We start from the raw sequence: 14,236 nt of genomic DNA on the forward strand, positions 1-14,236 counted from the left end.
TGCGTTCTCCTCACGCGTGTTCTCCGCTTTTTCGAGTGACTTCGATAAGATGATAATTTTTGTAATTTCTTTTTCAGATTCGGGTTGGTTCATGGATGAATTTAATTTTTCCGGTGGTAAGTAAATTAAATTTTTGTTATCCAATTTTTCTTTTGTAACCCTTCTGATTTGTTTTCTTTTTCAGGTTGATAATCTCCTTTGGATGGCCTCGGATCTTCGGGTGGTGAGTGATCTTTATTAGCTTGATTGCTAATCTTCGTTCTTTTTTCAGGTTCCCTGGGCTGTTTTGGATTTTCTTGAGGTAAGATGTTTTTCGATGTAATTGAATGTTGATTAATTACTTCTTCTTCCTCTTGTATCCGTAGCTGTTTAGTACTTAATTGTTTTATTTTTTCAGGTTCCTGGTTTTTGGCTCTTCCTCTGGTTGTATCAACGTTTTGGTGAGTATTGTCAATTCCAAATTCGTTTTGCGGTTGAGTTTTAACGAATTGTATTACAGTAGGTGATTTCAATGGAATATCAATCCTGTATGATTTCTGCTGGTATGGAATTGATTGTTCAATTTTGGTATTTTTATTGTATCTTGTCCATGAAATTGGTTGATTTATTGGACTTTGTGGATGAACTTTTTCGATTTCGTGAAAAATTTCGTTTTTAATTCTTGTCATTTCGTTAGCATTCCATTTTTCTTTAGGCGAGTTAGGTTGTTCATCGCCCCCTTCTACTTTTGATTTTTCAAGTAGCTTGGTGATTGGAACTAACGAAATCATTTTATTTTATGGGCTTCTTCTTCTGAATCGTATCTAAAATAAATGAAACATTTTTCAGGATTTCCGTTTTGTTGTCCGGTTTTTGGTGGACTTAACTTTTTCCTATTTTGAAAATTTTCGCGACAATTGTATAAAAAGTTATGGACTCGATTCCGCGTATTATTATACTCTCCCCGGATATACATGGGACGCCATATTAAAACATACAAATATAAAATTTGAATTATTAACAGACATTGACATGGTAATGTTTGTCAAACGAGGTATACGCGGCGGCCTTAGTCAATGTTCAGGTCGATACGCACAGGCTAATAACAAGTACATGGAATCGTACGACCCATCGAAACCCTCATCTTATTTCATGTATTTTGATGTAAATAATTTGTACGGATGGGCAATGTGTCAACCATTGCCGTATGCCGATTTTCGGTGGGTCGACGATGTATCGAATTTTGATATATCATCTATCGTGTTTGATTCACCAATAGACTATGTTCTCGAAGTAGATTTAGAGTATCCGCAGCATTTTCATGACTCACACATTGACCTACCGTTTTGCCCGACGCGCGATAAGCCGTCCGGTAAACGGGAGTATAAATCCTCGCAACGCTTTACGATAAGAAGCGCTACGTAATACACTATCGTAATCTGCAGCAGTGCACGCGTCACAGGCTACGCATAACAAAAATATACCGCATACTACAATACACGCAGTCAGCGTGGCTTCAAAAATATATCAAACTCAACACACAATTTAGAGCACAAGCAAAAAACAATTTTGAAAAAGATTTATATAAATTGATGAATAATGCGGTATTCGGTAAGACGATGGAAAATGTGCGCAATCATGTGGATGTAAAATTATTAATAAAATGGGACAGACGGTACGGTGCGGAGGCAATGATCGCGAAACCAAATTTTCATAGTACAAGCATATTTTCGGAAAAATTAGTTGCCATAGAATTATGCAAACTCGAAGTTAAATTCTACAAATCAATCTACGTCGGCATGTGCATACTCGACATATTTTAAGTATGTTTTTATGAATTTCACCACGAATACATGTCACCGCTTTATCGTGACAATTGTAAAGTAATGTACACCGACACGGACAGTTAAATATATCAAATTAAATCCCAGGATGTCTATGAAAATTTAAAACGCGATATCGCTCGATTCGATACCAGCGATTACGCTGCGAATAATGTGTACGTTATACCGCTCGCGAATAAAAAGGTGCCGGGTCTGATGAAAGATGAGAATAACGGTGCGATAATGACCGAATTTGTCGGGCTTAGAGCAAAAATGTATGCTTTGCGGGTGGACGGTAAAAAGGACATTAAAAAGGCAAAAGGTATCAAAAGTAACGTCGTAGCGCGTAGTATAACATTCGACGATTATACGCACTGTCTTAATAAAGAACTTGAAATGACGCGTCAGCAGTCATGTATAAGATCGAAATTGCATAAAGTGTATACCATCAGTGAGACAAAAATTGCTCTAAGTCCTTACGACGACAAGCGGTATGTCGTACCTTAGTCGACCGACACCTTGCAGTGGGGACATTATAGAATACCGTTGTAAATATATTATATATTATGTATATTTATTGTATTTATTATATTTATTATATTTATTATATTTATTATATTTATTATATTTATTATATTTATTATATTTATTATATTTATTATATTTATACTATATTGTAAGGATGTATTAATGAGAATTATATATATATTTTTTGTTATATATGTAACGGTTCACCTTTCCCGACGCCGCGGATCGGCTCGCCGGTTCCAGGATTCGGGAGGAAGGGGGAGATTCAGACTCGCTTATTCCTTATTAACAATGCTTTGGTTTATTCAAGTAAACAAAATGTTTGTTGGCATAAAGCCTTAAATAGAGAAACTTATTGACTACCCGGTATAAACAAAATACGGAGGCGTATAGCCTGTAGCGGTGTCCGGAAAAGACTTACAAATTACCCGGTATAACTTAGAGATACGGTGTACGAAGGCGTATAGCCTGTAGCGGAAACCGGAAACCGGGAAATCCGGCGTAATGACGAGAAACCCGTCACCCGGTGTATAGCAGGAAGAGACCGGAAACCGGGAAACCCGGCGTAACAACGAGAAACCCGTTGCCCGGCGTGTAGCAGGAAGAACCGAAAACCGGGAAACCCGACGTAATGACGAGAAACCCGTCACCCGGTGTATAGCAGGAAGAGACCGGAAACCGGGAAACCCGGCGTAACAACGAGAAACCCGTTGCCCGGCGTGTAGCAGGAAGAACCGGAAACCGGGAAACCCGGCGTAATGACGAGAAACCCGTCACCCGGTGTATGGCAGGAAGAGACCGGAAACCGGGAAACCCGGCGTAACAACGAGAAACCCGTTGCCCGGCGTGTAGCAGGAAGAGACCGGTAACCGGGAAACCCGGCGTAATGACGAGAAACCCGTCATCCGGTGTATAGCAGGAAGAGACCGGAAACCGGGAAACCCGGCGTAACAACGAGAAACCCGTTGCCCGATACTAAAGGTAGGAGGCCAGAAACCGAGAAACCCGGCGTAACAACGAGAAGCCCGTTGCCTGGCTAGGAGGTCCGGAACAGGACTGGTGCCGGCTCATCCGTCGAGCCGGCTTATATACCCTGCCGGCGGTTTCCCCCACTCTACATCGAGGCTGTGGTGGGGGTAACGCCGGCGTCGTAGTGGGGCGCTTCTGGGGGTTGTAGTGGGGCGCCCCTGGGGTAGGGTGACCCGTGTATCGCTTATGTTTTTGCGTTTAGGGGCGTCTTAGGCGCCATAGCCTCAAGTGGCGGACGGGTGATCGGCCCGCGAGGCGTTAGTAACGGCCACGCCGTTACATATATATATTTTGTTATATATTTTATATATTTTATATATGGTATACAATATAAAATATGTTATACAATGATTGAATTAATATACATTAAATAACATTGTTTTTATGTATCCAAGAGTTGTGCGAACTGTCGAATCCCAACCATTTCACGTAAACCTCGTCACTCTTTCTGCGCAGTATTTTCTCCACGTGATACACATCCGGACAATTTGCGCGGTGCAGCTCGTGCTCGTAAAACGCTTCAGCGATAGATGTCTTGCGATAATCCTGGAGTAGATATGTTACGGGATTAGTATGCTGCACTTTAACAATCTTAAACACCTCGGTTGTCCAATTTGGCGTGTATCCCTTCTCAAAAAGTTGTTTGTGCTTGCTGACGCGTACCTGATCACCTACTTTGAACTTTGCCGAGCCCGCGATTTTTACACGATTGTACACGGTAGCCAAGAGTCTTTCGGCGATCGCGGGGGTAACGTCGGCGGGTCGCATACCAATCGTTCGATGCTTGCGTCCGTTGTAATTTGATACGAGACGTGGCAGCATGTCGAATCATTTGTAAGTGCCATTCAGCGTAAACATCTTCCACATGTCGTTCTTTAGCGTGCGATTAAATCGCTCGACGACCGACGCTTTCAATACCGAATATGTAGAATAGTGATTAATGTCATGTTTTCGCATAAGTCGTTGCACAACGGCGTTGTAAAATTCCTTCCCGTTATTAGTTTGCATGTTTTTCGGGCATCTCTTGCCATCTCGAATTATCTCAGCGATTGCGTCAGCTGTCTCGCTTCCTCCTTTACTTTTGAGTGGTACAGCTCACGCATACTTGCTCAACACATCGATGACGGTGAGTATGTAGTGGTAACCTCTGTTGAAACGGGAGTACGGACGCATCTCGACAATGTCGGCTTGCTACAGATTATCGTATCCTTGTACTATGACATGTCTTCGAGGGAAATTTTTTCTCGCTGACGCATGCAACTCGTTTACCAACTGCCGTCTCTCCAAAGTATGTTGCTCGTTGTTATTTTCACTATTCATTCTCGTTCTTTTTGGTTCTTTCGCGTTCGTGCCTCGTTTCTTTCGAGTTCTTTCGGGTTTTTTCGGGTTTGTGCATCGTTCTTTCGGGTTCTTTCACGTTTGTGTCTCGTTATTTCGGGTTCTTTCGGGTTCTTTCGCGTTCGTTCACTCAAGTGACAGTTTCGAAAATTGTTCCTGACTTGATCGCAGCTTTTTTCGCAGTCTCTTTTGACCTGTTCGAAGCCCGCCCTAGCCCGTTTGCAGCAGTACCTGAGGCGATCGTAGCCTTTAAGTACTTGTTTGTAGTCTCGTTTGCAGCCGCTTCTGACCTGTTCGTAGCCTCGTTTGCAGCAGCCGATACGCCGTTCACTGTTAGATTTGTTACTGTTAGACTTGTTACTGCAGAGTTCGGCGATCACAAAACTCTCGTTGCTTATTGTAGATTAGTAGTAGTACGCTGATAATCCTCCTCGTTTACAACTATTTTTTCTAACCGTTTTTATTAAATAGATATTTCTGAGGTAGTGTTTGGCGCACGCAAAAGTTCTTTTATCACAGTCTCCAACGCTTGTACATTCTTCTCTAACGCAGCCAGCTTCTCATCTAACTCTTTCTGTTGAATCATCAATGTTTTAAAGCACTCTTCCAAGTACAATTTGTTGACGGCATCGGTATCCGCCTCAGGTAGCGTTACACGGCGAATCTTGCGCGATCTCGCGTCATAATCTGTAGCGACGCGACATAGAGCGTTTTTACGCACACATCTTCTCATCAATGTGTACCAATGATCGCCGGTTGTATCAATTCTCTTCTCAAATAATCCAAATTTATTGATAGACTTTTTTGCAATGCTTTGTAAAGTGTCACGCGATGGACTGAATAGATTGTCGGAACTCCGTTTAATTTATAATAATGCCCGCTTCCCACAGTTCTTCGATGATCGACAGGATCTCGTTGTCGTGCGCGTTATTGCCGGCTTGGCGCGAAGCGTCGAGCAATCGTAGGCGATCCACTAGCTCGTTGGGGTCGTCCCAGTGCACGTAATCAATCTTATTGTCGGTTAGCGTCATAGCGCGAGGCATTCCCATGCCAGATTTTGGGCTCTCCACCCGCGTCATTGGTGTAATTATATATTTGTACTTGTCACCTTTGCTACTCTTCACACCACTTTGCGCATCAAAATTGCATTTATCCGCGTTTGTCGCCAATAATATGTGTTTGTACTTTTGCAAATCGTCCTTCTGGTAATCAAGTCTTTTCTTGAAAATCAACTCGTACAATCCGGACGTTCCAATGTACCGCGTGTTGCCTATGATTATATTGTCATCTTTGTCAATGTCGAATCGCTTGCTGCCGAGCCGCATTTTATTCTCGCCGAAATAGACTCCGTATACATTATCAATTTCTTTCTTTTCATCAGCACCGAGGAGAGCGTCCATGTACTTTTGTCCTAATGGCCCCCAATCCTTTCGCATCATTTGTCGACCTTCCGGCGATCTTAACCAGTGTCGAAGGGATATTTCGTGCGAATTACGCGTGGTTTCGAAAACATTTTCGTCTACGAGTGTTTTGGGTATCACAGGTAGTACGCTTATCGGTGTAGATGTTGTCGGCAATGAAGCGTCCAATGGCTTCGAAATATTTTATTTTCTCTTTTTCGATGCCTCCTCTTCCTCCTCCTCTTCTTCATATTGCTTGATAGTTTTATGTTTTTTCTTTTTTGGTGTCTCCCCCTCATACCGTGTCTCGATCTTCACATCGTCGTCGTCGGTGTTAGGCTCGTTTTTCACCGAAATCGTCGCGTTGTCAACAATCTTTTGTAGCGGCTCGATAATAGATTTAAAATGAGTCTTGACAGCGATATCGTCATCAATGTTTCCGGTCTTCAGAGCGCAATGTTTCTTGTGGATAGATTCGGCCGTCTTTGCAATCTCCATGGCAACCTTTTCACGCTCGCGAATATTATCAGCCAAATCGCCAACAATTCTCCTGGTCGAGAGAAACTTTAAAGAGTGCTGCCGACGACTAATGGCTCTGCGGTATCGCAAACTCGTTAAATCCTTTTCTGTATCGCCCGTTTATAAGAGAATTGTCCTTGTCTATCACTAGAAATCCATATTTTTGCTGCCAATAAGTAAGACATAACTCACTGAAATCCTCATACGACATGTCGGTATTTACGTGATCGTTGTACACGTGCTTCAAATTAGTGGCGTCCTGTTTAAACAGGATTAGCAGGTTTGCGTTGTCGCGTATAAGATGTTTCGGTATTCTCGCGTATGTCTGACAGAGATAGAAGCAGTCGATGTTCGAGCTGCGCGCGTATAGTTGTCGGTAGCATCGTACCGTGTTTGCGCACGCCTTCGTTCACGCTGCAGCGTACTCTGTCGTCGTAATTCATCACTCGTATCGTCAGAGGTTGTCGCACGAGTTTCATTTTCTCACTCCCGATTTGACCTCCAATGTCCGCCTATTTATAGCTGCGCGGACTCGCTCAGTAATGTCTAGAGATTGCAGCGGATGTCAACGAAAATAGGTACAGGTTTATTAAATCGTGCGATAAACACACTTCTGGTCGAGCTTTATATCCCCGGCTATCAATTTTGCGGCCCGGGAACTCGTTTGGAAAAGCGATTGGCTAGAAGTGATTAAAGCGTCAACCCATTGGACGCGGCGTGCCGTGAACACAATATAGCGTACTCTCGGAGCAGCAAACTCACCGAGAGACACGCGGTGGATAAGGTACTTGCTGAGAAAGCAAAAACACGCATGGTCGCGAAAGACTCGAGTCTCGATGAGAGAGTCGCGGCGGCAGTTGAAAGCCAAGACGAAGCTCGGCATGGGCTTGAAAACTAGAACGAAAAAGAGGAGGATACTTTTGGCAGCGAAACGAAGCGGATTTTTACCGATTTTACCAATGCTGGGCGCGCTCGGATCCCTGGTCGGCGGAGCGGCTGGCGTAGCAAAAACGGTGAACGACAAAAAAGCCGCGCAACGTCAGTTGCAAGAGATACTACGCCACAATCGCGCCATAAAAGGCCGCGGACTGTATCTCGTTCCTTACAAATATGGACGAGGAGCGAGGAAAAAAAAACGTTAAAAATACCGAAAGGTGTAATAACAAATGTGCAATTGCTACTATGCGCAATAATTTACCGATAAACGGCGCGCGAGAAAATGAGAGCGATATCGTCAATCTGGACAGCACAGACGGTCCTGGCACTCATTGGATGGCGTATGTAAAAAGGGGAAATCGCGCAATTTATTTGGATAGTTTTGGCAATCTTTGACCACCCGAGGAATTGGTGCGATATGTAAATGTACCTAAATTGGAATACAATTATATTTCTTATTAAACGTATAATCAGAGTATCTGTGGACAATTGTGCTTGCAGTTTCTCCGAGAGGTTGAATTCTCGCCGCGAATTTAAAGACTGATATTGCGCTATTTAACTCAGTTTTGTCAACATGTCGCTATCACTAACATTGACTGGGAAGAGTAACGTCCTCGCGGCGACCTACTTTCCACCCATAGATTTGAGCGGCGCGGACTACGAGCTCGGTCTGACGGATTTTGAAACTTATCACACTATATCAAATGTGAATTCCTCGAATAATAAATTTTACTACGGCAAAGACGACGCGGAAATTACGATTCCCAAAGGAATCGTACGAGCTGCAAGCGATACATGAATTTTTGAAACACGCACTGTTCCGAAAACATAATGCTGTTAGGTAATAATAAAGGTGTCGCCGATGAAGATTACCCAATCGTGCTCCGCGTTAATTACAATACGATGAGAAGTGAGATCAAGTGTGCTTACAGAGTAAACTTTAGCATGCCCAACAACATTGGATCGCTGCTGGAATTCTCGAATCGTATACTTTAATCGCGAAAATGGTACGAATCGGACATGGCGATTAATATTATCAACGTGAACATTATCCGCATAGAGTGTAACGTGACCACGGGTGCATACAGCAACGATAAACTCGTTCACACGATACACGAATTTTCACCGATGGTACCACCAGGATATAAGATATCGGAAACACCGGCGCAGATCATTTACCTGCCGGTCTTCGTACGGAGCATTACTGATTTAGTGTTACGCGTTGTTGACCAGGAGGGACGATTGCACGATTTTCGAGGTGAAGAAATAACAGTTAGATTGCACGTACGACGGCGGGCCGCAGCAACACCTTGTGCGACGAGATGCTCGTGTTGAATAAAGACACGAAGAACACAATCAGGTTAGCAGCTAATATCAAATCAACCGCGAAGAAGAGACTCACCTCGTCAAACGTTGCGTTTTTACAATCTTTGAGATTTGCGGTGCGTGCCATCTGAACAATGACTGAGATTCTCAACAGTGAGGAAGAGCCAGTCTTTAACGATTGCATCGTCAAGATTAAGACTCACACATACAACCCGTTTGCCAACACAACATTTGGACACAGCGACGAGATAAGAATACCCATACAACAACAGGATTTATATAGGTTGCCTTATGAGAGTTTCCTCTACATCGAGGGAGAACTGCGGATAAATCATCCAGTTGAGGGATCCAATGTGGCGCTGGGAAATAATTGCGTCGCATTTATGTTTAATGAAATTTGCTATGAGCTCGATGGTGTGGAGATTGATCACAACAGAAATGTGGGAATAACAAGTCTGCTGAAAAACTATGTAACAATGTCATCTGATAGAAGCGTGATTATGCGAAATACAGGCTGGGAGAGCCCGACTACTGTGAATGGATATTTTAATTTTTGTGTGCCGCTGCACATGTTGCTGGGATTTTGCAAGGATTACAAACGCGTCGTTATTAATGCTCGTCATGAGTTGATCTTAATACGAGCGCGCAATGACAATAATTGTCTGTATGGAGATTCTGCACTGGAGCCTGCGATCAACATATTCAAGATACAATGGCGAATGCCACACGTGTTGTTAAGCGAGATTAAGAAGCTGTCGATGTTGCGCGCTCTGGAAAGCGGACGTTATCTCAGCATGGGTTTCCGCTCGTGGGATCTATATGAATTTCCACTATTGCAGCATACAACCAAGCATTTGTGAGCCATTAAGACCGCGACTCAACTGGAGAAGCCGCGATATGTAATTTTTGCCCTGCAGACAGGGCGGAAAAACATCATGTCCGAGGATACGAGTCGATTTGACAACTGTAAATTAACTAACGTGAAACTCTATCTGAACTCGGAATGTTATCCGTACGATGATATGAATCTGGAGTTTGATAGAAACAAATGGTCGATTCTGTATGACACGTATGTACGTTTCTGCAAAAATTATTACGGATACGAGTATCTCGAGCCGAGCCTCACCGTCTCGTTATTTCTACGTCATGGTCCGTTTGTGATTATCGATTGTTCTCGACAAAACGAATCGGTCAAGAGCGCAACAGTGGATGTAAGATTAGAGTTTGAGTGTAAGGAGAATATACCTAATATTACCACAGCATATTGTCTCATCATGCACGATCGCGTGATCCAGTACACCCCGTTGATCAATGTTTACGCAAAATCATCTAAAAATGTTTACACAACTACGCGTGTAAAAGAGGGGGAAGAGGATACATAATCAAGATGATGTGAGATGTCTTAAGAGTATCGTAATATCTCTCGACTGACTCACATCGAAGAGATCATGTCTGCACCAACGTTTGTCGACCTGCAAGGATTTATCCTAAATAAACGATTTATTGTGAAGGAAACGGCAATGAGAAGAGGATATATTCTGTCGCACTATTTCTTTGCATGCCCTGTACCATGGAGCGTGCTTATAAAGTTGGAAAGGCGCCAGGCCTCGTGGTTAACTCAGCATCATCACGGCTTGCAACGGCCCAGCACGGCTGGGAGGATGGAAATGTTCTATACTGCATGGCCCAGCGCTTGATTACGGCAGTTATCGCTGGCATAAATGAAAAAGAAGAGGCGGAAGAGTCCTTTCTCGTGTATGTAAATAGACTCGAAAAAAACTAACGGAATGAGAATTTAATTATTTAATTATTAATAAATCTTTAGATTTTATTTAATTGCTCGTTTAGTTGGCCTACAATATTTATTTTTTTTTAAATTTTGTTAATTTATACAAGCCTTTCATTAATTAATTTTAATAAACGCTGGCCTTATAATGCGTAGGATTAATTATCCGTTCAAATACCACCGGTTTAATTTTAGTTTTATTTATCATTGCTTTGGTTTAGAAACGTTAAAACACTTAAAATCTTGGCTAAATTTTAATTATGCGATAATTAGAGCAATGTCGAAGTTGAAGTTTTTAAAGGAATGTAAGAGATATTGTCTGTTTCTCAACCATTTGCGTAATTTTTGTAACAATAAATTTGTTTTCTATCACTATAAATCAAAAAATAGGATGCGTGGTTTGTTGCGTAATATTAGAACTGAAATTTTTAACATAGAGATATTTGATTTATTTAGAACATTAAACTCACTCAATAAAAAACGGTCAAGGCAATACCAAATTCTCCAAAATCATTTACCATTTTATATCTGGCAGGAGATTTTTAATTATCACTGCAATTCTTTTTTTTTGTTCAACCAAAAGTTATATCTCATACATAAGAAAAAATTTCTATGGCTACGTAAATCACATGAAACAGAGTACATTAATAATACTGATCCTATTGAATTAAAAACAACAGAATTATCGACAAATATTGTTGATAATACTGTTTCTGCTAACAGTTTTCGTGATGCTACACATAATCCTTTACAACAAACTAACCAGAAATGGTTTGTTAATTTAACTGATGAGGATATTCCTCCTAATGTAACTTATCTATTGCAATTGGGAGATTTCAGTCTTCCAGTTAACATAAATAAAAAAGTAGCCATACACGAATTCATTAAAGATATAGAGAGTAATTCTAACGGGATCAGAAATTGTACTTCAATTTGTAATGCTGTCATTCCACTATTTTCTTTATTTTTAAAAAATAATGACAAAAAAACGTACACACAAGAAAAATTACTTCTCATGCATAAAGACACAATTAAATTCTGCAATCAAAACCCTAACATTTTATTTACTAGAGCAGACAAAGGCAGTATTATAGTCGCATTAGATAAAGAATTTTATATAAAAAAAGTTGAAAGTCTTTTAAAAGACGATTTTACGTATACCATAGTCAAAAATAATCCATCAACAAAAATAGAAAAAGAACTTAATAATTTAAAAAAAAATGGTTGAAAAAAGATATCAACAAGAAGGAATATTATTATTTATTTTCTAGTGATTCTTTTCTCCCCAAAGCCTATGGGCTATTCAAGGTCCATAAGGAAAATATTCCTTTTAGATTAATAGTTTCCTCAATAAATGCTTCTTTATATAATATTGCTTTCTTTTTTCATAAAATTTTAAAAGGTAGCCTTCCTAGAGCTGACAGTTTTGTGAATAACAGTTTTGATTTATGCAACATTCTATCAGGAAAAACACTAAAATATTCCGACACAATAATTTCACTGGATGTTGTTTTATTATTTACTAATGTTTCCATAGATCTTGCATTAAACGGTATCAATAATAGATGGCATTTTATAGAGTCACACACTAAGATTCCCAAAAATGATTTTATAAGTATGATAAAATTTATATTAACTTCTATTTTTTATTATTTATTCTATTTTTTATTATATTAACTTCTATTTTTTCAATAACATAACTTATAAACAAATTTATGGGGCTCCTATGAGCTCCCCACTTTCTCCGATCATTGCCGATATAGTCATGCAGGACTTGGAAACATTGGTAATTAGTAATTTAAATTGCGAACTGCCTTTTTATTTCCGTTATGTAGATGACATTATTTTATGCACTTCCGTTGACAATATTACATATGTTTTGAACGAATTCAACAATTATAACGATAGACTAAAATTTACATTAGAAAAAGAGGATAATCAGTGTATAAGCTTTTTAGACATACAGGGTTTGTCCGGAAAGTAATGCGTCGCATTTTTTTGTGACGCGACTATACATCGCAGAGCGATGGGACCGGTTGGGGAGGAAGGGGGGTACCCTTAGCTTTCCAACGGTAGGTCGCTCAATTGTTTCCATGCGCTTGGAGGGTTAGGACGGCTTATTCTGTGAACCTCTGCTTAGTGGTCGCGTCGAACTTGTGATGGAGAGAACGATAGAGCAACGCTATGCGATAAAGTTTTGCGTGAAGCTGGACAAGACGCCGCTGGAAACTTTTGAAATGCTCAAGAAAGTTTTCGGGGACGATTGCCTTTCCAAATCGCAGTCAAACAGATGGCACAAGATGTTTAGAGAAGGTCGGAAGGAGGTCGCCGACGAGGCCCGCGCAGGACGCCCGTCAACATCGCGAACGGACGACAATGTGACTCGTGTGCGCCAATTATTGAATTCAGACCGTCGAATGAATGTTCGCTTAATGTCGGAATTATTGAACTTGCCGAAAACGATTGTTCACGAGATTGTATCGGAAGACTTGGCCATGCGGAAGATTTGCGCAAAACTTGTGCCCAGAGGGTTGACCGATGCGCAAAAGCAACACCGAGTGGAAGTTTGTGGAGAACTCAAGCAACTCTGTGCAGATAATCCCAATTTCTTTTTTTTATTTCCTCGGCTGAAAAGGGAGCTCAAAGGACAACAGCTCGAGTCGGTTGACAACGTACAAGCTACTTCGACGGCCTCCCTGAACAGCATCCCAGTCAAGGAGTTCCAGAAATCTTATGACGCATGGAAATCGCGTTGGCAAAAATGTATTGACGCAGAAGGGTCATACTTCGAACAATTTTAAGTTGTTTTACCTATGCGATCAATAAATTCTTTTTTAAAAAAATGCGACGCATTACTTTCCGGACAAACCCTGTAATGATCAAAGTAATAGATAACAAAATTTATTTAGATTGGTATCACAAAAAGACATTTTCAGGTAGATTACTCTTATTTTTTTCAAATCATCCGACTTGTCATAAAATAGGAACAATTTATAGCTTGGTAGATAGAGCTATATTGCTATCACATCCTCTATTTCACAAAAAAATATAGAGAAAGCTATTAATATTTTGCTATCCAATGGTTATCCTCTTGACTTAATTTTCATAGAAATAAAACGCAGATTGAAACATCTTTCAACGTAGAAATTTAACAAGTATAATACCAACAATATAATAGATATCAATACCACAAATACAAACATTAAATATTTTAATAGCAGGTATCTTGTATCGCCAGTGATGAATAAAATTAAAAATAACTGTGAGACGACCCTAACTGGCTTAAATTGATTCTTATTATTAGTTTGATGTCATATACAAGAAAAGACAACGTTTCGACCTTAGGTTTAGGTCCTTATCAAATCTTATGTTCGCCTTTACCATCCATACTGAACGTTTTACTTGCCACAGTATTTATATTGAAATGTGTAAAATGAAAAAACTTAATTATATATTGTACTAAAGATTTTGTAAGACTTGATAAGGACCTAAACCTAAGGTCGAAACGTTGCCTTTTCTTGTATATGACATCAAACTAATAATAAGAATCAATTTAAGCCAGTTGGGTCGTC

General features: G+C 40.5%; 1 protein-coding gene across 1 annotated transcript; it reads left to right on the top strand.

The window, feature by feature from the left end:
- The first annotated feature begins 9,012 nt into the window (after window positions 1–9,012).
- LOC146724406 (uncharacterized) lies at window positions 9,013–9,738 on the top strand. The gene has a single exon (XM_085479955.1). The coding sequence runs from the start codon at window positions 9,013–9,015 to the stop codon at window positions 9,736–9,738; it is 726 nt and encodes a 241-aa protein (XP_085336081.1).
- Window positions 9,739–14,236: the final 4,498 nt, after the last annotated feature.

This window comes from Nylanderia fulva, unplaced genomic scaffold (genome assembly GCF_048542155.1).
Source record: "Nylanderia fulva isolate GAGA-0341 unplaced genomic scaffold, ASM4854215v1 Scaffold134, whole genome shotgun sequence".
NCBI classification, from domain to species: domain Eukaryota; kingdom Metazoa; phylum Arthropoda; class Insecta; order Hymenoptera; family Formicidae; genus Nylanderia; species Nylanderia fulva.

Bases quoted from the DNA above. Each gene is read 5' to 3' on its own strand.
- LOC146724406 (XM_085479955.1), top strand. From the start codon at position 9,013: ATGACTGAGATTCTCAACAGTGAGGAAGAGCCAGTCTTTAACGATTGC.